Genomic DNA, 26,581 nt, shown 5'->3' on the forward strand with positions numbered 1-26,581 from the left:
AATTTCAAAATCTTGCGAGAAGCTCCGACCAGCAACTAACAACAGCCAGTATCCTCTCCATACATCTATTAGGCTGTATGCTCCACTTTGAAAACTACAGTCAAGCTATTCTCAGTATTGTTGTGGTACATGCAAGAGTGTGTAAAGGTGACCTTTCATTGATGGTTGATGTTCCCCAGGGAACTTAAAGGCCTTAGTAAGTAATTAAGTTCCAGAAAGGATTAAATTGCATAGTTTGCAATGTGATGTAGATTTTCAAAAGAAAAGAAGAAGAAAAGAAAACTACCAAAATGCCGATTCCATGTTAAAAAAAAAAACCCAAAACAAAACAAAAAAATGTTGTAGTAGTAGTAGGTATAGGAGTTGTTGGATTGTGTATTGTGTGAGTTTGATGAGGGACATGGGACCTGTACTGTTAACCTCCATTGTGTTCACTGAGCAGCTCGCGGCTCTGCCCCGCGGATCTCAAAACAACATGCACTGATAAGTAAAGGTAATGAACCTACCCCTATGACTATAGGGATTATGGCAATAGGCGAATTTCCCAAAGTGTTGAACTATCCCTTTAATCATCAATAATAAATAAAATAATAATAATAATAAAAACATTGTTATTGACTCGTATGAACTGTATATATTATGTAGGGATGAGTGGCTTAAATCCAGTAGGGCACACATTTCAGCTGAGACTGTACAGTCCAATAGCGCCAGCGCCACACCATCCTTCCCCTGCCAGAGACAAGAGGAAAGGAGGAAGTGGTACAGCTCAAGCATGAGTAGGCCTTCTGTGACTCACACGCTGCCACTGACCCGTGTGGCAACCTGATAAGCTCACATTATGTCTCCACTGGCCCTGTGGCATAATACCACGCCAGCATGCCAGCCCAATAGGAAGCCGCCACATGATGCGCGGTGACAGCCACAGACCTTTTTACCGAGGAAGGAACGAGTACAGTCCATACATGGGCATAGATGGAGTGCATATGATAATGTGCGATCCTGCTGAATATGCAAATACAGAGTCAATCTGGGTCAACAAAGTAAATCTTAATACTTTCACGCATGTCAGTGCATTTTTAATGAATATTTCATCAAAGGGAAGGATGCTTTTGGGTGAGAAACATCAGTCCTGTTACCAATGGCAACAAACATTCCAGAAAAAGAGGGAGGAAATTAACGCTCAGAAAAAGAGAACGAAGGAAACTGGTGATTAAGGTTATGTTTTTGGTATTTTTATCGTACACAAATACGTATCATTTATAACGCAATATGCACAAATATAAAAATGATGAAAGATCCTTTTGTCTAATCACCACAGTTTTTGTTCTTTTTAAACCATGAAATCATGCATAAGCCCTATTTTCGTTCCTTACAGTGAATTACTTGATTGCATAATGTATGTTAGAGCAAATACGATTTTTCAGCAGCAGAAAGGGATCCACTGAGCAGAGCTGACCTGGAAAACTCACACGGTTGAGCAAATATAACAAAGATATTATCTGCAAACGGACATTGACCTACGTGTTGATCAGAGTTGACCTGGAGGTTGGAGAACAACTCCAACTTTATTGCACGTGGTGATTCAAAAGACTGAGTAATCTATGAATGACTTGCAGAAATACTTTAAAGACAGTTCCATGTAGAAACCTCTTGGAACAGGTTCATCAGCAAGATCTTCTGGAGGCACAGAGCTGGAGCTCAGCGTTCTTGGTCAGTTGTTCATATAGAAATGATGTTGCCTTTATAGGGCTGTCTGACCACAGCTACAGGTTGCCCCACCTGCCGGCCAAACACAAAGCACAGAGAAAGGTGAAGTCAAACCTTTGTGTCCATGTTTTCATCGTGTTGCTTCAAATTCAACTTTATCTAAATTTCAGTTGTCTCACAGTCCAGTGTCCACCACTGATGATGCTCACTTTAGGAACCAGAAATTATGCATTTGCATCGTCGGCTAATATGCTGAACTTGAGGTAACATAAGACAATACACTTATTCACTGTTCTGTATAGTTCAACATTCGGGAATTAATCATTGGGTGCTTTCCTTAGATGTTGACCTGTTTTGTTTGTTTAAGCAACTAAAAGGCTCAAGTGTAAAGTTATAACAAGTTCTACTTTTCCCATTCTAGGCCAGGTGCAGTGACTCTGTCAACCCAAATTAACTGATCTTTTTTGGACCACCAGAAAAATACATCATAATACAACGTTTTACCATGAAATAGCAAACTTTGTTGGCAAACAGCTGCCTACACTATAGTCCAGTATCTACTCTCCTTCTATGATCCTGCTCAATACCTACTGCCAAAATAATTGTAAAAATCGTGATTATTGTTATTGTTATTATGTAATCATCATTATTGTGGCCGTTACTGTCTTGGCTGGACACATTTTCCCAGAAAATACCTCATCCACCTCAAACACAACGGCTATTACATGGGCTGAAAGCTCATGTAACAGCAAATAGTGAGACATTATGGAGCATGTTTTACTAGCTGCAGTGTTATGTGACTGACCTGCTCTCTTTGCTTGATTCTTTTGTAGACAAACTCAGAGAAGGGTTTTCTGTGGATGAACTGGCCGTGCCCTGGTGACACCTTCAGCTGACCCGCCTCATAGACCACTTTGCCTCTGGAGATAGTGATGACAGGGACACCATGGCACTCCATGCCCTCAAAAATGTTGTAGTCCACGGCCTGGTGGTGAGTCTTGGCTGATATTTTCCTACCATGACACAAAGATGCGACCACAGGTTAAGAAACAGCTGCATCAGCACTAAAGTTCCAGATCACATGCAGCCTGTGTGATATGTGAGGCGATTACCACATGCTTTCTGAATACCAAGCTGCAAGGGAAGAAAACATAAACCTATTGTGAAGTCTTAATGCATTCTCTTCTAATCTGAAACTGATTGAATCAGGCCAAGATGTACTCATACCCAGCATCAAGTTACTGCGGCTCACTTACTCTGCAGCAGCAAGCAATATAATGGATTATTTATATAACATTTACTCATGTGATGCTCTCTTCTCTGAAAAGCTTACTAAGCACAAAACCCAGGCTTCTTTTAGTCAATAAAAAAAGGCACCTCAACATTTTCAGCGCTGCTTATTACATTACTGTGGCATCCATCTGCAGGCTGCTGCATGAGCACTGCCACATAATAATGCTGCACAGTCAGGATCCTGATATAAAAAAAAACTGTCTGCGCAGGCTGGAGTGGGAGGCTGAATATGAATGAGTTTTTGATGAAGAGATACAAGATAGAAATTTCACTTTCAGTCTCTCACTCAACACATTCAGCTGTACTATGCCAACGCTCTGGTCTCCAACCACGTGTAACCAGTGCTAAAATGTAACTAAAGAACTAGTCATGATTATGTTGATATACTACACTTACTCCACTACATTTATCTGCCAACTAGGGTTAACTTGCATGCATTATTAAATGAGATGACATGAGCTTGTAAAATATCCCGTATATATCCAAGTAACAGGCTGCTTTTACATCACTGCATAATAATACGATAAAATTTTATTATACCACTCACAGGGAATCTGAATTTATATCTAAACATTGCTGATACATCTGTATTTTTTCTGAGGGTTTGAGTACAAGTGTTGTTCTGTTATTGATACGTTTTACTAAAACCACCAATAACAGTTTTTTAGTCAGTTTTCTGTAAAGTGAAAAACACCCAAAGAAATGGACAAATGATTAAAATCACATTATTCACTGGTTGCAGAATTGTCAGAAACATTTGGGATAATGCAAATATATAACATGGGTTGGTCATTTTAAGACATTGTAAGGAAAAGTTTCATATCATACCTAAAAATGTTAAGCTGTGTTTTGCTATGTTGCTGTACATTATCTGTACACACACCAACCTCCAATTATTGACACCCACTAATATCTTCTCTTACCTGCATACAACTACAGTATGGTGTGTTTCAAACCATTCATAAACTTATAAATGCTAAGAAGGACCTTCAAATTAAGTGGCTCCATCAAAGTGTTTTGAAATACGTTTCCATCAGTGTTTCTGGGAAATATCAAAATCTCTTAGAGGGAAAGTCAATTAAAACACTTCATGATGGGAAAAAAAAAATCAAACCCTTTGCACAGTACAGATTTATGATGCTGAATATATAAATCATTTCTGAGTAAAGGATTAAACCACTGGGGAAAAGCTAAATAAATCTGACTCAGCCACTTGAAACACTGAACGTCTTTTTTTATGGAGCCGTCTTTTCACCCATTCGCCTATTGAACATTTCCTGCGTATGTGTAAAGCCAGACACCATGCTTAGTGTGCACCGACAAAAACAAGATGTGCCCTCATTATTCAAGTAGCCTAATTATGAGACACAAGGCAACTAACTGAGCTTCCCAGGCATCTCTGGTTATGCAACTGTTTGTAGCCCCTGGTCCCGGATGTTATGAAGCAACACTTGCACTGAGGGCAATTAATTACGCAGTTTCACAGATGAATTCCTGCGGCAAATCAAACATGAGGTGCTCTCATGCTTGAATGGCATTGCAACATCTACAGACATGCATGCATGGCAGGCACAGAGTACACACAAACAGTGAAGCAAACAGGTGATGTCCAGGAATGACAACCCTGAGGACTGTATGCTGTAAACGCCTCTATGGCCTCACACAAGCCTTCTCCTGTGTGTTACCAGGGAATTCATTCACAGCAATTAACACTGGGACGTAATGTGTTCTTCTCCAACTCACATCAGTGGTTAGTGTCTTCCCTGAGGGGCTCAGCCCAGATTTTTTACAGCAAACAGAGCAATGCAGTGCCGTTCCGGGTTATATAAGTCTGAATATGCTACAGTATGCAGAGCTGCTGGAAGAAGACAAACTGTCCTCTGTACCTGTGTGTGCTCCACAGTGCAGCATCCGCTCCATATGATGATCAATTACAGTATCTCATGATCACTTGTCATACTCTGCTTCTGGTACTGAAAATAACATCAACATTGTGCGTTCTGTACAATGAAAATCGGTTTAACTCCCACATGAACTATTCGTCATCTTTAAGATTCCCACCATGACCCACCATCCACATCGTCCCACTGATGCTGTATGTACGCATACACCTTATGTAAGTGTATTTTAATCCTTCCCCAAAAAGTAACTAAAAACCAAATATAGTTTATCATTATGACGCTCTGCTTTTTTTTTAACTAGCTCATGAATGTGTGAACGGTGTTACGCTTTAAATTGCAGCTATAGATAAGTGATGACATCCTCTGACTTTTGGATGGAGCACAGACATAATCAGCTTACGTGTGTGTGTATTTGTGTGTTTGGTGTGTGTGTGTGTGTGTGTGTGTGTGTTGCAGTGGCACAAGATGAAAGATACATCACTTCTCTTTTTAGTTGCCTGTATCTATAGCCTGCATGATTTACTGCTAAGCTTAAAAACCCTATCTTATTTAACTGAACGCCTGACAGCCTGAAGACATGCTTTCAAGTTTGCCCAGTGTTTCAGCAGCACCATCTGCAGTCGAGGCTGCTGATAGCACTGGGAGAAATGTCTTGACTTCATGTGGAGAGATAAGAGAGCATTAAGAATGTGCATTACGGTCATATACATTTTTAAACTGTCCTCAGAGTCAGAGTGCTGCTCTCTTTTCCTGCTGTATTTTAAAAGCTTTCTCCCAGCCTGCTGAATGGCCAGAGTTTGGGTCCTCACCTTGTCAACTTGGGGTCCCATATAACCACATCAGCATCTGAGTTCTTGGCGATCCGGCCTTTCTGCGGGTAGAAGTTGAAGATTTTTGCTGCGTTGCTGCTGGTGACGGCCACAAATCGATTCTCGTCCATTTTGCCACTGTGCTGAGGAGAGGAAACGCACAAAGCACCTGCTCTGAGTGAATGACAACAATATACAGAATTAGCTGACAAAAGGTCAGTGTTTAACTGTGCAGCGAGTAACTCATTTCTGCCAGAAATGTCAGCTAATGTGTGATTTGTAAGCACTGTTGCATGTGGGAAATCTTTCCAGTGGCCTTGGGGTGGCTGAGCTGAAACACTGTCCTCACAACAATGGCAAGAAAATGCAACGTCTGCACTCTGCAGCTCCGAGAGTTTATTGCCTTTTCTGTTTGTATTGTAGGAGAGCAGAAAAAACTGATATTTCAGCTAAAACAAATATAGAAAGAATAGAATACTTGCATCTCATTCATTTAAAAAAGGGTAAATGTATTCTTAGTCCAACATTACGCTATATTATATAAATTCATATAAGCAGGTGGTGCACTAGACTCAAGTCCAAAATGTACAATGGGCCCCTGGCACAGATATGTAGAGGCTATAAGAGCCAATTAAGTACATGGAGGCATTTGTAAAGTCATTATACTGTAGCTTCTTGTTCTACTGGTATGTATATGGTTGTAGTTTACGACAGGTGATTATGCCATAAAACAGTTTGGTGCTTTGGATGAGGAAGAGCTAATAGGATGACCAACTTTAATGTAATGTGTCATGGATTTAGTGCTACTGTATGAGTTTAGTGCTATGCAGAACATGCGGGTAACTACAATTTAATGCTGATACATGGAAAAGAGCTATGGTTCAAGTACATGAGGTTGTGTATGATAAAAGCATAGTATGGTAAAATGGCCACAATGCTTCCTGTTTGGGCCCAGAATTGGGTATTGAGTCTTTTTTATTCTAAAAGATTTGATGTCTAAATTATTCATATTCCTTTAAAATTGGCCTCATTACATGATGAGTAATCAGCTTTGACGGTGCATCACAGTAACGAGCATCAAGCTGACGTACGATACATGGAAATAGGGACTTTTAAGTTAAAAGTAAATTAATTTCTTCATGTTGTCAGTCGGCCTCTCTCATGAATCTTTTCATTCAGCCCCCTGCCACATCACTGCAAACTGTGTAATTGCGCAGATAATGGCAGGAAACTGCATAATAGCTCCTAGCAGCGGCTACTGCGCTTCACAATTTCCACCATTTTAGACTTAAATATCAGTAATGAACAGCGGCTGATAACGAGGAGTTACATTATTACGGGACGTACCACTCCTTTCTCCCAGATGACAGACATCCTGTCCTCCACGCCGTTCACCCCGTTGGGGATCTTGGTGAAGTCGTCTTTGCCCAGGGCCTTCTGGCACACAGAGAAGGTGCAGTTGTCTGTTCCCGTCACACTGAGATCATCACTAGCACAATTGACAGAGAATAATACATGAATATATGAATGGATGAGGGACAAAGATGAATGACAGATGATGCTGAGAAAAACAATCACTGAGTCACTGAGACTCAGACTGTTACTGTTGAGTTACTCAGCCATGTCAGCTGCAGTGTTTTCTCCACTGTCATCCCAAATACATAAAATTATACACACACGTAATTTTTTATTAATTTTTATATGTAAATTAGCATTTTAGGTCAATAGCTTCCAGGTCACGTGATCAATTGACTCAAAATCAGTGTGGGATCATAGTACTCCACTGGCTGCATGAGATACACCTCTTGTTTTTACATTTGAATCTTAAAAACACATTAAAACAAAGTGTGTGTCTCATTCATTTAACCCTAACTATTTGAATGTGAGGATTTGATTCCACTGTTTGTATTTGTTACCACCATGCCTCCTGCTACACTTTCTCTTCCACCTACTTGGCCAACAGGTCCATTAGGTAGCCAGGGGTGCTGGGGTCAGGTCTGAGTGGAGGACCCATGACAAAACCAGCAGCATGGGACCACTCTTTGTTCCAGTAGTTGGTACCATCTGTGCCCAGCCCGGCTGCAATGGGCTCCCCAAACACCACACGGCCTGGAGAGAGAAGAAAGAATGGGCCGAAATGTAGCGTCAGTCAGAGAGACTCTTTATCTTTAAACTTCTCTCTCTCACCCCATCTGTTGTAATATCTAAGGAAATCCTGATACAACTTAAACACTGACATACATAAACCCATCGTCTCTCACCCTTGCCCTTCTCCACTTCAACAGCAGGTGGTGGTAAGCTCACACTCACCATCTCTGCGTGCGTTAGACACCACTTTGGCGGCAGACTTGCTCATGACATGGACCACGTAGAGCGGGCAGTTGACAGCATGAGCGATGGTGATGGCTCTCTGGGTGGCCTCAGCCTCCACCTCCTCTGGCCGACACAGCTCGTGGCCCTCGGGCCCCGTGATGCCGAGGGCCAGCATCTTCTTAGCTCCCTGTCAGGTCCCAGCGGGAACAACAAGGCAGGATAAAGGTTAAATGAGATGGAGGGATAACAGAGGACAGCATCTGTTCAAGCAAAGAGAAGCGGGAAGGTGGATAGTTTGTAGAGGATGTGGTTGAAATACAGTGGAACAGTGTTTTTGTGCATGTGTGGCTGCTGTGAACTTAAGAGTGAGAATATCATTCAAGAAATTAATGTACTGTAGGTGGTAAAAACAGTTTAACAGCCCATAATCATACTAACTAAACATGTAGCTCAACGTGCCAGGAGGAATCCTATGTCCTCCACATTATGAGCTGCTTTGCTAGCATTTGCTGCACCCTAGTGGGGAGATATTGTCATGACATTTGAGAGTAGGAAATTGGAAAATGCAATGACATGGGGAGCTATGTGTGGTCAGTTAAAAATGATTAGAGGTCTGGTTGGACTTCGGCCAGTCTTTTAACTGCCTTTTGAAAATAAGTTAAGTAGAACAGTCTCTTATGGAGGTTGGCAGGCCGTTCCAGATTTTGCTGCCTCTGACTGATATAGCAGACTGTAAGAAGGAGGTGCGCCTAAATGGAATTGCACAGTCTCCTCTCATAGTTGCTCTAGTGTTTGTACCGTTGGTGGATTTGCGTTCAAAAAACTGACTCAGGGGTGGAGGTGTAAGTCTGTTCAAAATCTTATAAACACAGCATGCAAGTTTGAAGGTGATAAGACTCTCAAAACTCAGTAGATTATGCCGTGTAAGGATGACACAGTGATGATAAGAGAATGATTTTTTGTTGAAAGTTTTCAGGGTTTTTTTAATAGAGAGATTCAATGGGTTTGAGTATGGTTTTTCCTGTTAAAGACCAGATTGTAAAACAGTACTCAAGCTCTGAGCTAAATCCGGCATATTTACATGACGTCATGTGTGCATGTCCTCGTCAAATAAACAATAAATGAAATGAAATGAAAATCTGGAGTAATTTATGGTGCTAATTACACTGGTGCATGGGACATGTTAAATACATGTTGAAAGAGGCCTGTTTCTGGGTCAGTCCTCATTCTCCAGGTTGGAAAGTCTCTGCTGGACACACCTGCTGTTTTATCATATCTTGTTCCTATTTCTACTGTAGTGTCAGTAGACAACCAACCATATATCTGCTGAATTCTCCATTACTGTTGTTGTGCTATTTCACGGCGCTTGGATTTTACATAGAAATCTGCTCGGCAGCTGTTAAACATTAACCCCTTTGGCTCAGTTTGCTGTCTCTGTCCACGCTGAGAAACATGAGATCACATTTGCTCATACTAACCTCTGCTATCAGATCTCCATTCTCAGCATGCACCTGAGCTATGGCTCCGATCTCCTTGCACTGGGAAAAGGCAGCATAAAGCTCCGAGTCCGCCAGCATGAACACGTCTTTATAGGCCATAAACATCTTAAAAGAATTCACTCCTCGTTCGTTGGCCAGAGTCTCCATCTCCTCCTTGACCTGGTGAGATAAAAAGGTATTGGAGAAGCATATTTAACAGTGCTGTACACAGGAAAGGTTGAACACACGGCTACTGATACCTCACACCCACAAGCCACTCAGAGTTTGAACTGCCTCCATCAGACTGAGAGTTCAATGGACAGTATGAAAACTCTTTTATTTCCTATGTCATACAGGTATTGAACTTGTTATTTCTATCTGCTGCTGCAGTTGTGGTGTATTGCATATTTACTACTGTACTTTGGGAAAAGACAAATTTGAACTTTTGGACCTCACTGTCCTCGCTTTCAACTGTGCTCACTAAAGCAGTCACACTAAAGACCTTAAAGCTTTTTTTAAAGCATTTTTGCTTTGGATAGAAACATCTGCCAAATGTAAAAGTAACTGTAAATGTACTCCCTTTTGCAGCCTATTTACTGATTTGTTTTTATTAACAGTTATCCGCTCATTCACCTTGTCACTCCACCACGTGACAGCGACATGCAGCGAGTAGTCGCAGCAAACTTTGGGGTCAGCCGTCTTGCGCCAGCAGTCATAGGCCTCCAGGAGAGACTTGCCCTTTTGGGGAATGACAAAGTCCAGGATCATTGTGGTCCCTCCTGCTAGAGCGGCCTGGTGAAGCAACACAGCAACACATAGAAATGAGTTAAAGGTTAACTTGAAAAAAAAAAAAGAACACAGTGGACCAGGTACAAAAAAAATCTTAAAATAAAGATCAAATTATTTCAGCTGTGTGATATAGTGTGAGATCGGAGATGTTTGATCAAAGCATCAACACTATCCAACATCATTCCACTTTCTGTCAGTGATAACATGGTATATGGAAACACTGCTGGAGTATGTGCTGCAGGTTAAAGACATGACATTTATAGATAATGATCAAAGTTTGAAGATCAAAGTGATATAACAAGTCTATTAACAGACCTGACATGTAGAGTGAGTCAATATGTTAAACCACTGTTTTCAATTCTGTGGCTGTTTCTGCAGCTCACTGCTCAGCACACTGCAGTAACCTGTAGTATCTTTATCAGCACATTACCCAATACTAGTCGGAAATCGGATGATAACAGAATTGTTTGTAAACCTATATCTGTCAGTAATGACTAGTCAGGCATTGAGTAACACAGACTCCTGATCAGTAGATGATTGAGTTCTGATTAGATAAGAAAACTTGCATACAGTCTCTGAGAACAAAACCAGAATTTCAACATTTTATTTGCCAGATGACTATCGAACAGAGTAGTCCAACAACAACAAAGCATACATCTGATGAAGTTCACAAGTTCAGATTCAGACACTGTGTTGTTGAGGATCTGCTGTGACGAACACACATTTCTTATTTCTCATCTTGCAATGTTGTGACTGATGTGTTCAGACATGAACACTCTGGCCTCTGCAGCTGCAGCTTCATGTTGCTCTCGCACATCAATTATAAAACAAGTGATTGTCACACTTCTAATAAAGCTGACACATGCAGACTGGTGTTTGGTTCATTATGACTCGCTGGTGGAGCTGCCTGCTAATGAGTTATTTGCAAAGTGTGGACAAATTAACAGAAGGGATAAGTGACAGTTCTAAGGCGCACCAATCTAAGGTTCTAGATTTCTTTACTATGCAGGTTGGCATTTCAGGTTATTAATAATGTACAAAATATGGCAAGAAAGGTCAAGATATGTCAAGAAATTAAGACTTGATGGTTGGGAGGATCAACAACACCATTTATTAATGGGCCTTTATATTTCTATTTTTCTTTTGGCTCTTAAAGTTTCTTTTTTACTCACTTAAAAATGTGAATGTATGATTTAAGTATTTCTACTCTGCTTTACTGCAGTAGCCTAAAAGGTCTGGGACCTTCCTCCTACACTGACACGTGAACGCAACATGGTGCTTTGAGATGATACAAATAATCCATGTTGCATCTGTTGTGGTTGTTAGACTGATCGCTGTGTAGCAGTGACAAAACTATCATTTGGGAAGTAGCTACTTCGCAGACCCTCATGACCCATTTCATAATATTCCAGTTGCGCAAGCAGTGTCATTATTCAGCTACATGTTTGAGCGGAAAAAATAAAAACAGGAGGAAAGTTTAGCCACCCCGTCATCTCGTATAAAGAAGAGATTAATCTGTGGACAAGGTTTTACATTAAAAAAATAAAAAAATAAATAATAATAATAATAATAATAATAATAATAATAATAATAATAATAATAATAATAATAATAATAGGGATATAAGTCAAGACAGAAAATAAAGTTGTAACATGAAGTTCATTGTAGTGACTGACTGTTCAACTTTCCCTTTTTAGATACTTTTGGTACTGGTCTTTTTTTTTTTTTTTGCTGCGATGTAAACAAACATATCTCCACCTTAGTACCGATGTGGAAATCATCCACCGCCTTGGTGCCCATGAACGCCAGCTCCATGTGTGTGTGCGTGTCGATGCCGCCCGGGATCACCAGCTTATCGGTGGCATCGATGACTCGCGCTCCCGCTGGGATCTGAAGATTCCGTCCAACTTCGATTATTTTCCCATTTTCAATGTAGACGTCGCAGATCGCGGAGCAGTCTTCATTCACAACTTTGCCTCCTTTTATCAAGATCCCGCTGGGCTCCATTCCCGCTGTGCTCAACAACAGAGATTCAGAGTACAGATCAAAGAGCCAGAGAGAGTTTTGTGCGGACGTGAGGTGAAAGCTGCAGACGCGCTCTGGTCACTCAACTCACTCACTGGCTGCTGTGCACAAAGTTTACCGAGGCGCGCAGGTCAGCTCCAAAGTTCAAGTCCGGCTGCAGACCAACAATAAAGTCCCGCGATTTTAGGAAAAACAGTGCCATCTGTCAGACACCGACCGTGGTGACGATTTCATTACGATCCCACTGTGAGATACTGCACACTGCACACGCCGCGTGCATCGCCTGTGATTTGTCACCTGCGGTGCACGTTGTTTTCACTGGTTTCCGGGCTGTGCTGCTCAGTTATTCCAGCCAGGTGAGTTTTAGCATTTCACTGCATGTTGATGATCATCACGAGCCTGTTTTTACAACCAAGTGTCAAGCGGAGGGGAGCTGCTGTTCTATAGTGCTTACGCCACCCCCACCCCCACCCCCTGACTCCCACTCTTTACATCCTTCCTTCCCCCACCCACGTGACATCATGTGGCCTACATATATTTTACATTTTAAAAAAGCTGCGCTTATTTGATGTATAATTAATGTATCAAGGACTATTATCAAGGACTGTGAACCTCAGAGGAAATAGGTCTGTCATGTTGACACAGGGCTTCCTTACAAGACATGTCTCAATTAACATACCTCATTCTGTCAGTTGATGCTTCAGTGGAGCATATTCACAAGTACAGAAAGTACAAGGGTGGAATTAATCAAAGCAACTGAGATGCTGTTTAATACAACAATTTTGTGGGCAAAAACACATCATAGCATACTCTAACCTATTTTTCTTATTTAGTCATTTATTACAGGACAGTTTGATCACTTTAAATTTGTAGTGAGCTGGAAATATATCAACACGATGTCACTGTTTTTCCTTCCTTTGAGCTGTTTCTCCTCTGGGATGTAATAGACTTGCCTCACTATCAACCAATGTTTCTAACGCCTGAGACAGGATTTAAAGGGATAGTTCAACATTTTGGCAAACTGGCCCATTGCCATAATCCCTATAGTTTCAGGAGTAGGTTTGTTACCTTTAATTGTCAGTGCAAGCTTTTTTTTAGAACGGCGGAGCCGAGCCGCGAGCTACTCAAAGCTAGGGTACAGAGGCTAATGGGATTTCTTGGTTTCCCCCAATCAAATATAAAACCCAACAACTTCAAAATGCTCTGGTGGACAAGTTGTGACCTGCACATTCACCACGCTATGAGATCATAATGGAACATTACGAGACTAAGTTGTTTTCAATGCAAATGCAGAGATTGCTTGTCGAAAAACTGCCTCCGACAGGAACGCACATCAGCTGTTTTGCATGAATTTACCTCGAAAACAAACTCCATCTCATAACGTTCTGTAGCTCTGAGCAGCTCGCGGCTCTGCTCCGCCATTCTAAAAATAGCTTGCACCGACAATTAAAGGTAACGAACCTACTGCTATGACTATAGTGATTATGGCAATGGGCCAATTTTCCAAAAAGGAGGCTCCCACCTGATGACCCCCAGAGACGTGTCAGTAGCCACTGCTCACTGGTAGTTAGTGTCCTAGGTCCTGCATACTGTAGAGTTTCTTGTGCTTGGCTCAACTCTGTTGAAGACGCAGCGTCAGAAAGTAGCTACTTTCATGCCAACCACCCACACGAGGCGCAGGCGGCGGCTCCTGCCAAGTGCGGTTGCTGCAATAGACGTTATTGTATGAAGACATTCAAAAAAAATGTGTGAGCTGGTGCTTGATAAAGACCCAAAAGCTGAACTTAAAAACACAAGTCACTCAGCTACCAAGTACACTTGACTGTCTTGACATAACATTTTCTAATACTACATTTTGTCCATAAAAGATAGAAAATGTTCAACAGAATGGGGTTACACATTCTTTGGATAGTTCCCCCTACAGAGTGCCAGAGTGCTTGCGGAGCCCCTGATGTTCAATATTCAACCAACAATTAGTAAACCATTCAGTGGTCGAGGAGTCAGGGTTAGCAGGAGGGTTAACAAAACAGCTGAATAGTTGAAGTTCAACCCTGAAGCTTTTGAAATACTACAACTCTCTGCAGGCAGACCATCTGAATCAAGTGTGGTAGATAATGGTGTATGGCAGGTTTTACACATCAGAGGGTAAAGATCACATGCACAACAAAAAACTAAAAACGCTACAGGGTGAGGGCAGGTTTCATCAGTCTGTCACTGGGGCGACAGACAAACAACCTTTTATGCTCCGGCATGTGTTAGGACTGTGTGAGGAAGCCAGAAATCCAGAGGTGCAGGGAGAACATACAAAGTGCACACAGAAACAAACCGCTATGCAAATTCTTTTATCTCGTCTGCCATAAGGCTGCTAAATGCACAACTACAGAATGAACTATTAATTATTTGCCATGAATTTATATGAACTGTGAACTTCCTGTGACTAATAGTTTTGCATCCCGCTCTGTTGTGCTGTCACTGGTTGTGGTTGTTGTTGAGGTGATGATGCTTAGCTTGACTGTGGATGTTGTTTATATCTTGCCATATTGTGTTTCAGTTGCCATGGACAGGTTGACTAGAAGTGAATTGCACTTTTGAGACTAATAAAGGAATCTGAAACTGAATCTGAATCTGAGAAAGGCCACAGATCTTTTTGCTTGGCCACAAGACAAACACTGTGTGGACCCCTAGACCAATAAACTGAATGTTAAGTATTTAGAATCAAGTTCATATTTAGGATCTTATTATAGCATGAGATCTGCCTTGTAGCTTTAAACAGGTTGACTGAAAAAATACTAAAGAGTGTCACCGACTTTCCAAGAAGTTGAAACTATATTGTGAACTGAAAGGAGGCTTATGGTTATTAAACAGCTAAAAAATGTACATAATACTGTATATTTCTAATTAGTTGTCATAAGATGTGCAAGCTGAATTGGATGTAGCAACATATTAAAAGTGAATTTGTAGGCAACTTCTATATCTTCTATATGCATGTAAAATACATACTGGACTTTTCTGCACTTTTTATACAGACTTTCAGTTACAGAGCTTCAACAAGAATGAGAGAGCATACAGGTCTGTCTCTGTAGTTAACCCAATGCAATGCATGTCGACATATATTCCTACGTAATTTATGGACAATACAAAACTGCAGGATAAAAAGGACAATAAATAGTCATAAGACAGAGGAGAAAACCGGTGAAACAGATGATCCGATAACAGAAAGCATTAAGAAACAGAAACATGTTTCGACTGGTGTCTTCAGTCTTCCAAATTTGCCAGTTGAAACATGTCAGGTAAATACAATTAAACCTATGCTGTGTGAAGAAAAGAACTTGTAAATGAAAAAAATACAGATTGACAGATGAACAATGACATCAGGTGTGTCAGTGGGTGCCTGTTCCCACAGCCCTATGTTCCCTCTGGACTCTCTCTACCTACCTAGACTCTAATCTATCTGGCCTGTCTAGCCTCTACCTGGTCTTTTTTACTAAACTTAACCAACTCCTTTCTTCATTGCCTAAACCCAACCAATGGTGGGACCAAAGGGCTGTGGGAACATAGGGCCTAATTTTCAGTGACAACAAAAGTTAGAAATGTGGGAACATAGGGCTGAGGGAACATAGGGCTGTGGGAACATAGGAATGACCCCGGTAAGACAGGTGATTGGAGATGGTAAACGGGTGTGTGCATGCATGTTTAAGCAGAGCGAGTAAAAAAAGGTCTGGTGACATGCAGTGGAAATAAAACTGAAGAGAAATGAGGAGCTGAGCCAAGAGTGCAGAGGGACGGTGGCAGTAACTCACAGCAGAAAAATCACAGAGGATCAGTTTGTTGAAATGTGCGTCACTGAAAATCTTTTTTTTCCCCCCCACACAGGCCTAATGACACCAGCAGGCTTATTGGCTTCTGGAAGAGACTTGTCCACACCAGTCTGAGAGAGGAGGCCACAGATGAGAATCCAAGGTGTTGAAGACGACCAGAGCTACACACTGCTCTGATGAATGATCCACAATGACAATAGTGGGAATCCCAACAAGGTACTAACAGTGATAGCAGATGGAGGTTTAACAGGAAAAAAAAACAAGCTTAAAGTATGACATACTTTACAACAACCATAAAATGTTGATTGTTTTACTGATCATTTAAACGTAAAAGAATAAAGAGATGAATGATGATTGATAGAACTAATTTTGGAAACTGGATTAAATCGAATATAACTATATGAAGTAGGGAAGTGAAAGCAGTGAGGAGAGAACAGGACCAGAGGCTGAGCGGATACAGATGGCTGGGAATGGGAAGTAGCTGAATCAAGGCTGGTTGTTGGTTGGCATGCTCTCTGAAATTAATATTTTAGCAGCATCTTAAACTAAACAACTGCAGTTTACAGAGGAGCTGTTGTTAGTGTTTTCATTGAGTATTTGTAGGTTAGAGTTGGATCAGCTTCAGATGTGAAGACTAAAACCAGTAAAAATGTTTCACCTCAAAGATCAATATCAATAGACATGGGACATATAGCTCACATTGAAAAGTTTTTTTTACTGGTTTGGTTTAAAATAGACAAAACAACCATCAGTTAACCAAAATGCAGATATTTATATAGAGAGGGGATGTGTGATGGCATTTACAGGCAACTAAATGAAATGTTGGCAAGTTTGAGAATTGCTAGAAGCATTTAGGGTGATGAAAGTACACAGGCTGTATTTAGACATTTTACTGCAGTAGAGTGACATATTAGAAATTGGCCTGATGTGAGGGTTAACAGGTGTTATTGATAATGCAGTTACTAAATCAGAATTATTAAGACTTTACTGTTAGCTTGGAACCGTTCTGCCAAATATTTTTTCACACATTCCCTGGTCCTCTGCTCCAACATGGGAGAACTGATCATCATCCAGGAAACCCTGGTTCTGTGACAAACTTCAAATGTGAAATTTCTCCACAGAACTGAAGCTGGTCAAAAAAAGAAAAATGTTTTGGAATTGTTTATATTTATTGTAAAAAAAAAAGAAAAAAGAAAGGAAATAAAAATTGCAGCAGGCGTCTGATAATACTGTGATATCCCTGGAGCATGCAACTGCCTCTCTTTCATGAAGAGTTGTTAGCCACTGGGAGAGATTAGCATTTTACTGCAGTGGATTGGTTGTCTGCACCGCATCAGTCCAGACAACTTTTCTCATCCATTAGTGTATTACGAAAACAAGACACATTGGAGAGACAAAGATGCATGCACTGGTGAGATAAGCGCACGCACAGGGCTTAGGAACACCTAACCTTCACAGTTGCAATAAACAATAACATGTGACTTAAGAGGATTTACATAAGATGAGAGGAGTAATCAGAGGGAGTGAAAAAACCAATGAGGCAGCAATGGCATCTCCTCAAAAGTCTCTGTGTTGCTGAATGAGGGAAGTTGCCATTCCGCTGGATTTAGAGGAAGGCTGTTGTTATCATTTTATTTCCTCTACCAGCGCCACGAACCAACACTGATGTCAGTCTCTTTCCCACTGAACTGAAATTCACTGAGTGCAGCTCTGAGCACTGACATGGTAAGACTCTGGCATTAGAAGGGGCATAGCATGCAGAAAAAGTGACGAGATAATGTTGAGGCAGATTATCAGAGCTCTCTTCTCAGGCAGGAGGAGGATTGTTTGGTGTGTTTGTGCTAAACTCCACACATCTGCACCTACTGTATACAGCAAATGTGCGTTAAAGATACTGCACCACAGATCTGCAGAGGGAACAAGTCAGGTTATTCATCTGTTGTTTTGATAAACCATAGGAGGGTTTTCTAGGACATGATATGTTCCATGTTTTCCCTGTTGTATCTAATTACATTGCATTTACGTATATCTAATCCTGGCTTATGTTTTTCTAAAAGACATTTTGTTATATCTCTGCACAGAAGACATGTGAGCTCCTTGGAAAAATGGATTACCTACATTACTGCATATGCAGACACTCTTCAAACTCACCGCACAACCAATACGAACCCCAACGTCCACACTGAGCTCACCTGGATCAGCCTGCCTGCCTCCACCTGTCACATGATAAGCAACTTCCTGACAGACAGGAAGTCCGGGGAAATCCGCTCCTTTCCCTCTGTCAAACTCTTCAAAAAATCCCTATTGCTCTCAATCTGTGAACGTTGGGTGTCTAACTCCAACAATGACAACATGGACAATGCGGTAGTCAATAGTGGTCTCCAGGAGACGGCTCTGTCCTCTCTCCACGACATGCACATCAGCCAAGTCAGGAAACACACAGGGAACATCAGTACACACCCCTCCCACTCATGCCGCTATTATTTGATCATCTTTCCTGTCTGGCAGACACCTACAGCGCAGAGCACTGTGCACAAGAAGCATCAGTTTTTCCACAGCACGGTGATGAGAAATTCTCTCATTCATGTGAATGTGTCACCACAGAATATTTGCAATTACAGTCTGATTTATTACAGTTTTAGATATGTGTTCTCTGCATTTATTTTGCTCTGCAGGTTTAGTGAAATGCTCTGTTTCTGTTCACCTCTTGTGCATCCTCTTAATTTCAACCAGTTTTGTAACAGCCACTGATTTATATTTGTCTATCCACATGTCTCTCTACTTCTGTAGTTGAAAAAAAATGGTGAGTTATGTGTCATAATATTGTGAATATTTCTGCACACAAATGTTTCAGTGCTTCTGCATTTACCAGTAACTGTGCCCAGATGGCAGTGTTCTCCTCAGGTTGAAATGGAAATGTGACCTGGACTTGTGACTGCTCAAATGTACAATTGTACAAACTCAGCCAATAGTGTGATCAATGTCATATATATGAGAAATATGAAATAATGTCCATATAAGGAAGTATAATATGAGCTAAGATAGTGTGTCTGTTTATAACATGTAAGTAAAGAATTGGGGGAATATTTGAAAATATTTGTCATTTTAAAAATCTCTGATATTAACGTTAATGTTATGTCATGAAAGGCTTCACAGAGGAACTGGAAGACATTGAGTTATGACAACTAAAAAATCGGATTCATTCATTAGATGCGTTAATGAATGCACTTCATGGGACCAAGTGAATTATATTTTTCGTTGTAATATGCAACCTTAAATTTACGAAAAAAAAATATTTATATATATCTGTAATAAGGCTTCAAATGTGACATGAAATGATGTAAGATTCCTTGACACTTTGCCTACAAAGACACTATGAAGTCTGCAGCTACTTCAAAACATTTGTCAGTCACATTGTTGCAGCTCAAGCATCAGAAGGCAGCTGTTAAGCAGACTCTAAAAATGTTAAGCTTCCAACAATGGGAGGCAGAAAATGTGAAGGGAAACAATTAAATTACGCCTTGCATGAAGTTTGCTTTTCATTTTGTGAGGCAAATTTAGTGCCATGGTTAATCATTATGCTGTTGAACACGATTTGCAAAAATATTCAAGAGCTTTATGTGCCTCAGTGCCCCTTCTGTATTGAAAAATAATGGGCCTCTATCCAATTAAAAACTGCATTAAATCTCTAAAGTATTACATGCACTTTACTGGTATCTCTCTGATTAGGCTTTTCTGCATGTGCAGATGCTGACAGCACACTGAGAATGGAAGCTTTGACTGGCTGCTCCCTTTTAAATCTAGTTCAGGAGTTCAGGATTTCTGTGGATACTGAAGGTGCATGCATGCATTTACACTTGGAAAAGAAAAAAATTCCCATCAAAATCTTCAATCTGCGAGAGAATCTTTTGAAACTAAAATACACGAAGGTCAGATTAATTGAAATGACAACCTATTTCATGATTTCTAACAGTCAGTGATTTATCACGTTCACCACTTTGACTTTATTTTCTTCACAGTCTCAGTTTGTCGTTTATCTTTTCTTAAGAAAAAAAAAACATAGAAATGACTGAACAAAATCTGAGATGTTGCTGAACGTGTCCACATTGTGATATGTATCGGGATGTAACAATCACAAGAGAAGCGTTTTGTATTCATAACAGCCCTTATGTTTTGATTCTAGCATTGATAGGCAGTGATTCATTGTTCTGCAACAGAGGCACCAGTCCAGCATGTGAATGGATGATTTATGTGACCATCTGTTTTATATTGATCATAATTTGATTATCTCTTTTTGTGTGATGACTTTTGGTGTCAAGACCCACACACACAAACATATACACGCACACACACGCAGCCACACACATACACACACACTGTAGGCTACATACTCATGTGCAGCACAACTTTGGAATAATTGAGCTGCCTCTCGATCACTGTCTCAAACCCACAGTCCACATTCACACCCTCATTCTTTTAAAAACTGACCAAATTATGATTACAAGTAACGAGCAGGATAGTTGCACAACCGACTCACTCCCACTATCTATTTGTGTTAATTAAAAGATTTGCAACTACATGTGTCTGCAGATAATCAAAATGTCTTCTGCAGCAGCACTCCCAGATGCATCGGCACTCCAGAGCTCATTTACTTGCTGCGATCTCATGTTTGTTTAGAATTAATCAATCTAACCACAATTGAGTTAATTAATTAGTGTTTTAATGCTACTCTTTATAATTGCAGTCAGATGAGTGTGCAGACAAAGCAATCACATTAATGCAAATACAACAGATAATTGTTATCCAAACTTCCTCAGCAGCAGCAGCAGTTTTACTGTAGAGCTCGTCCCGGGTTGCACTGAGAAGACACTAGATGGCACCATTGAGCAGAGTTTCTCCTCGCTGCGTCCTTGTCACTTCCTGGATATTGTTCAATTAACTGTCCTATACTGTCCTCATTGAGTGGTTGTACATATGCATTGAGGGATAGATGACACAAGGGTCCCTGTGATACCCTCACTTGTAGATGAACGCCTATTACGCGTAGCAGCGGCTGAAATCAAAGGTCAGCGTTTTCCAACAAGTGCAGCCTACGACACATTCGGTTTTGTAAAAAGTGATATTTGAATGTATCTAGTGCAAATCAAAGGCAACATTGTCTGTGTGTCTCCTCGCTCCCCTGATAATGTTTAATTTGGTTTTTCACAAGAGGTATCAACAGCGTGACCTTAGAGGCTTCTTTCACTAAATGTCAGGGGCCGTGTTCCTCTCTGGAACATTTTTCCACAAAGGTTGCCCACTGTTCAGAGCAGCATTCACCCATCCTCACTGCATCTATGTCAGGCTACATTTTTACACTGCTTACTTTCATGCAGGCAAGTCAGCATTACCACCGTAGCACAATAATCTGGTAAATAATGTATGCTCTCAATGTGGCGTTTAGGAATTCGGCCAAAAAAAATGTCTGTTATTGAGGTATCTGTTTCAGTTAGAGACAAAAGTTTCAGGCGCTGCTTTGTTTGTGTTGTTTCCTCTTAAAAACTTTCCATCATTCAAATTGTATTCACAGCATCTTCATCATCACTGTCATCACCATCATCACTGTCATTAACCACAGCTCATTTTGAATTGCATGGCTTTGTAGAGTAGACTTTTTTTGTTTGTTTACCCAGTTCCTGGTGTTTTTCAGGAATATGCTTGTATCATTCTGCAGCCTCTCAGTGAGAGCCATTATTCCCTCATCTCTTTAGTTTATCTCCTCTGATGATCTGCTCAGATAGATATGACAGCTGAATAAATATGCAAACGTAGTGCGCGGCGCCACACTTCACCACAGAATTTCTATTATGCTCTCAGATTTAGAGACGAACAGTATATTGAGATAACAATGGGACTCTTTGGGGATTTGGATGAATGAGGGGGGGGTTTCTTCTTTATCATCTTCTGATAAACTACGGATATCAGCTGAGAAAATCGAGCCACTTCTTACTCATTCGTTTAGACTAATTAAAAATCTCTATTCACAGATCTGCTGTTGAGACTTTCTGAAGACATCTTTGAAAACATCAGAATAAAATGGGATTCATGAAATCACACTTTCATCAATTAACTTAGTCAGCAGTGTCATGCCTCTTACTCTTTTACCAGCTCTGCTGTGTCCTTCAAAATCAGTTTTATTTGATAGCAAGATGAAGCCATTGCATAACAAATGTTTTCAGCTCTGTGACCTAATTACCTCTGAGGTTTTAGAGGAACTGAAAGGAATGACACAAACTATTAAATCTGATTATTCAAAAAATTCACAAGTATAATCCAAAAGTAAAAATATATATTCATTTTTATATTTCATTGCAAACCGATCTTAGGTTATTCATCACAAAATCTAAATAAGGAAGTATTTTAGTATAACAAAAGAATTGGGAAAATAATTTTCATGTTGTAAAATCTTCAGCATCACAGTCTACATGCATTGATTGGTGCACTGTTGGACCTGTGGGCATATGTTGCCTTTTTATAGCATTCTGGTGAGTATCTCAGCTCTAATACTTTGGGCTTTTGCCTGGCCCCCAGCTCCCAGCATGCTTTGAAACATGTAAGTCTCTTTTCAATCAGTTTTTGAGCATGGCATCGATATTGGCTACATTTGTGGCAGAGGAGGCGCTTTGGCAGCTCCGTTTGAAAAGAATTGCCATGGGAGGGGTCGGCTTGACCCAGCTTTAATGCAAAACTGAAAAGGAGAGGAAACAAAAAACGCTACTATATTTAACCAAATCTGCGGCTTACTCGGAAAACACATGATAATGATATCCTCTTAACACTCCTTGCAGGAGAATTACAGCCCTCACGGCAGCAGGGGCCAAGATTCAAGACTTGACAGAAGATGCAGTTATTACAGCACAATCATTATGTTGTGACTGTTTCCCTGCCCCCGTTCACCTTACTTGGTCAAAAGAGCAACACTACAAAATTAGCAATTAATGGAGCAATGCTGACTCTTCCCTCAGAAAGGGCTGCATTAGTGTCAGATCCTAAATAAGCACTTGTAAATGTGATTATTTTCTTGTTGGGTTATTCATTTTTCTGCACTTCAGTTATGTTAATTCAAGTGTAGCCTATGTATTAGCGCCCATGCATTAGTTAGACTATGTTCCTACTAGTTTAGCACATGCAGCTCTTACACAATGCTGTGGTAACCTGACTGAATGTCCACATGCAGCTGCTCTATCCCCATAATATACTGTAAAAATAGACTCAGCTTCCTTGACAGGTTTCTTGTTGTTTTTGCTAAATCTTAATTAGCGATTAGTTAGAATAATTCTCAAACTGCCTCGTTTTTTTCTCAGTGGAGGATGGTCTGTTATTTTAATTAAGGAGAGGTCAGATTTATTAACTCAGCAGGAGTGTGTTGAGTGAAGCTGTGGAAATCAGCAACAATGCTTCACATCGTGCTACTCAACACACCAATGCACATCTCCCCCCTTGCCTGCACACCGAACTGTGAAACAAGGCAGGAAAAGAGTCCGGGGAGGGGAAGGGGGGAGTTTTATTTAATGTTTTATTGTTCACCGATTCCCTTTGATTACTTATTTGATGTTATCATTCTCTTAGCTCCCCCTCCTTCCTAGTGATGATGATACAGCTTAAGCCAGACCCATGGTAGAAACATCCACTGGGTTTAGGAGGTGGGGTGTGGCAAGCGAAAAAGTTGACGCAGTGAGAAAGCTGGAGAAATAAAGGTTCTGTGAAAGCAACAAAAAAAATGAAAGTGGGCTCTGGAAAGGGGGAAAACGATGGGATAATTAAAGGAGAGTGAGTGAGGCAGTATCATGCAGCTCACGCAGAAGAGAGCTGATCAGACTATAAATCAAAATGTCTCTGTTATATCTTGGTTCAGATCTTTTGACAGTATATTGCTTGTTTTCCTCGTGCAACATGGCAGCTGGCTCCACATCAAGTGTATGGATGTACAGGAAATAAAAAATCCATTTTCAGTCTCCTCTTAGATTGCGAAATCTAGAAACACAAATGTTATCAATCCACTCAAATTCACTCCAGACTTAAAAACTTTGAGAAAGGTTTGGTTCATTCTGGACTTTAAAACAATGACAGGAAGATGATGGGTGGGAGATAGCGTATTAGTCAAACTGTGATTCGAAATCCACAACACACTGACTCAGTTAATAATAAATACAGAGAGACAAATGCAAATTTCAACAGCACAGAATAGAGTTCATTCTTGGGTTTTATTTGTTAGAAATCTCTGCAGGGAAAGATTGCAAAGTGTTGTACATTCTGTCTGTGGCCAAAAGGCAATTACTGCCAGAAAGCTTTTGACTCCTCCTGATTATGTGATGCCTTTCAAAAAATTACACAGATTTCACATCACATGCTGAGCATACCTCGGCTACAGTTGGGAGCCTCAGAAGAAAATCCTGACATTCATGCACACCACCCCCAAGCCCCCCGTATCTACTGTAGGCTTTATTTTGTCTGTGGGGACGATGAAAGACAAATAGAAGGGGGTGCTGCTTCCACTCCCTGGTCAGCACTGCAAAAAATATCTTCAATAACAAGTCGCTCACTGAGTGTAGTCTTGATTTTAAAATTCCATTTATTCCAACACAGAGAAACAGATTTGGCAGTGAGGGTGGTAAACTCAACTCTCATACATATCATGTTTTCCTGATTCAGATAGACACTTTGTTATTGTAAAATTTAAATATTTGCAGTCACATGATGCACTTTTACAAGTTTGTGTGGATTATTTGATATTCAATGCTTTATAAGATTAAAGTAAAGATCAGCAGAACATTGAACTCATTCTCTATCTTCTTTGGCTCTATCCACCTGCAGAGCAAACATCAGTGTGCACAGACCTCTCCGCTCTGTTAAGGCACCAACAAAGTGATGAATTGTTGCTCTTTTGAAATCTTGAAATTGATGATTTTATTATAAAATGACAATGCAAGTCATATCTGCATAAACCAATGATGATGCATTATTAAGTCTTGTTTGAACCTTGACTTTTACTATTACTGTAGCTACAAAGCTAAACACCTGGGATGCAATTGCTGACATAACTTGCACAACTGTTTCTTTACTCGCAACTATTATGTGATATAAACCTGATAGATTAAGCTTAACAGGGTTTGTTTTTGTACCTCATATCGTTCAGCAGATATCCACCAACAGTGGGAGCATTCAGAATCCACACATCAACAGTGATGATGACCCCAGCATGTCCAGGCAAAAGAACTGGAAATAGAAAAAGAGCAGTGATGAGAAAAACACAAAAAAATGTCCAAAGAGGAACAAGGAGAGAAAACAGCCACAAATTAGTAGAGAAAGTTTTGGGGTTTTTCTTTTTTCATTTTAATTGCATTGTTGGTGAGACTTGATAAAATGTTGTCATTTGAAATCACAGATGTGACCAAATGTTTTTGTCTCGAAATTAAAAATCATACTGTGCCAGTGCTGCTGAGAATAAAATGTTACAATGCCAACAATCAGAGAATCACATATGACAATCAGATAATGTGAATTAGTTCATAACATAACATTATTTGCTGCATCACTTCACCTTCGGCATACGGCAAAGTTGGTGAAAAAAAAGGTCCATGGTCTACACTGAGCAGGAGTACTCTATAACAACTGAAGACTTCACCGGGGTCGTGTTATATATAATTATATGTTATATAGCACAGGATAGTTGCTCACTTGTTCACTTCAAAATCTAATTTTGGTTCAAACTGCTGCAGAAAGTGAATAGTGAAAAGTTGCTTCTATTTCTAACAACAGATAAAAAAAAAGGAAATCTTCAGTACATCGGGCTAATGATGTAAAATTTCAACACTGCACACAAGAATAAAAACTTTCAGTTGCATGCTTCTTAATGGCCCCAGCTAGTTAACTGAACTACCGCTGTCCTTACACAACCCCTGACACGAAAAAGAATGATTTCTCAGTATTGGGGAGGTGGTTTCTTTATCTGCTATCTGAGAAGTTAGTTTTGATGTCAGACATTTAAATAAAGTTCCTGTTATTTATTGTTTTGTTCTCTGGGATGTGAAAACAGTACACCTACAGTACAAATCATCCACACTACAGATAAAACCTAACGACTTACAATAAGTAGTAATATTTCACAAATCCTTAAAAATCCTAAAGCAAGTCAAACTGCTTTTTTCACAATTTAAATATATTTACTCTGTAACAGCGTACTGTTAGCAGCTATTGTACTCAACTGGCTGCTGGACCCGTGCTGGATATTTTTTGCAGTGTGCCCTGAGAAGCGTTCAGGTTGCAGCAGCATCAGTCAGGGGCCTCAGCACTGACTGACACTCTGTGAATGATAGTGAAATCTAGCAGGTGCATTTGGCTTGCATACCTCTGATCAGTACACCACAGTGCTTGTCTTCTTAGCTTGCTCGGTAATAAGCTCTTTCAAA

General features: G+C 40.4%; 1 protein-coding gene across 1 annotated transcript; it reads right to left on the reverse strand.

The window, feature by feature from the left end:
• Positions 1-624: 624 nt before the first annotated feature.
• On the reverse strand, positions 625-12,390 carry dpys (dihydropyrimidinase). The gene is made up of 9 exons (XM_085802847.1): positions 12,049-12,390; positions 10,135-10,293; positions 9,502-9,681; positions 8,021-8,210; positions 7,663-7,819; positions 7,058-7,199; positions 5,711-5,853; positions 2,513-2,720; positions 625-1,779 (listed from the first exon to the last, which is right to left on the reverse strand). Exons 1-9 carry the CDS (start codon positions 12,295-12,297, stop codon positions 1,720-1,722), a joined length of 1,488 nt encoding a protein of 495 aa, XP_085658973.1. The 5' UTR covers positions 12,298-12,390; the 3' UTR covers positions 625-1,719.
• Positions 12,391-26,581: the final 14,191 nt, after the last annotated feature.

Source organism: Trachurus japonicus, chromosome 16, assembly GCF_045865225.1.
Source record: "Trachurus japonicus isolate A0001 chromosome 16, Traja_1.0".
Lineage (NCBI taxonomy): Eukaryota > Metazoa > Chordata > Actinopteri > Carangiformes > Carangidae > Trachurus > Trachurus japonicus.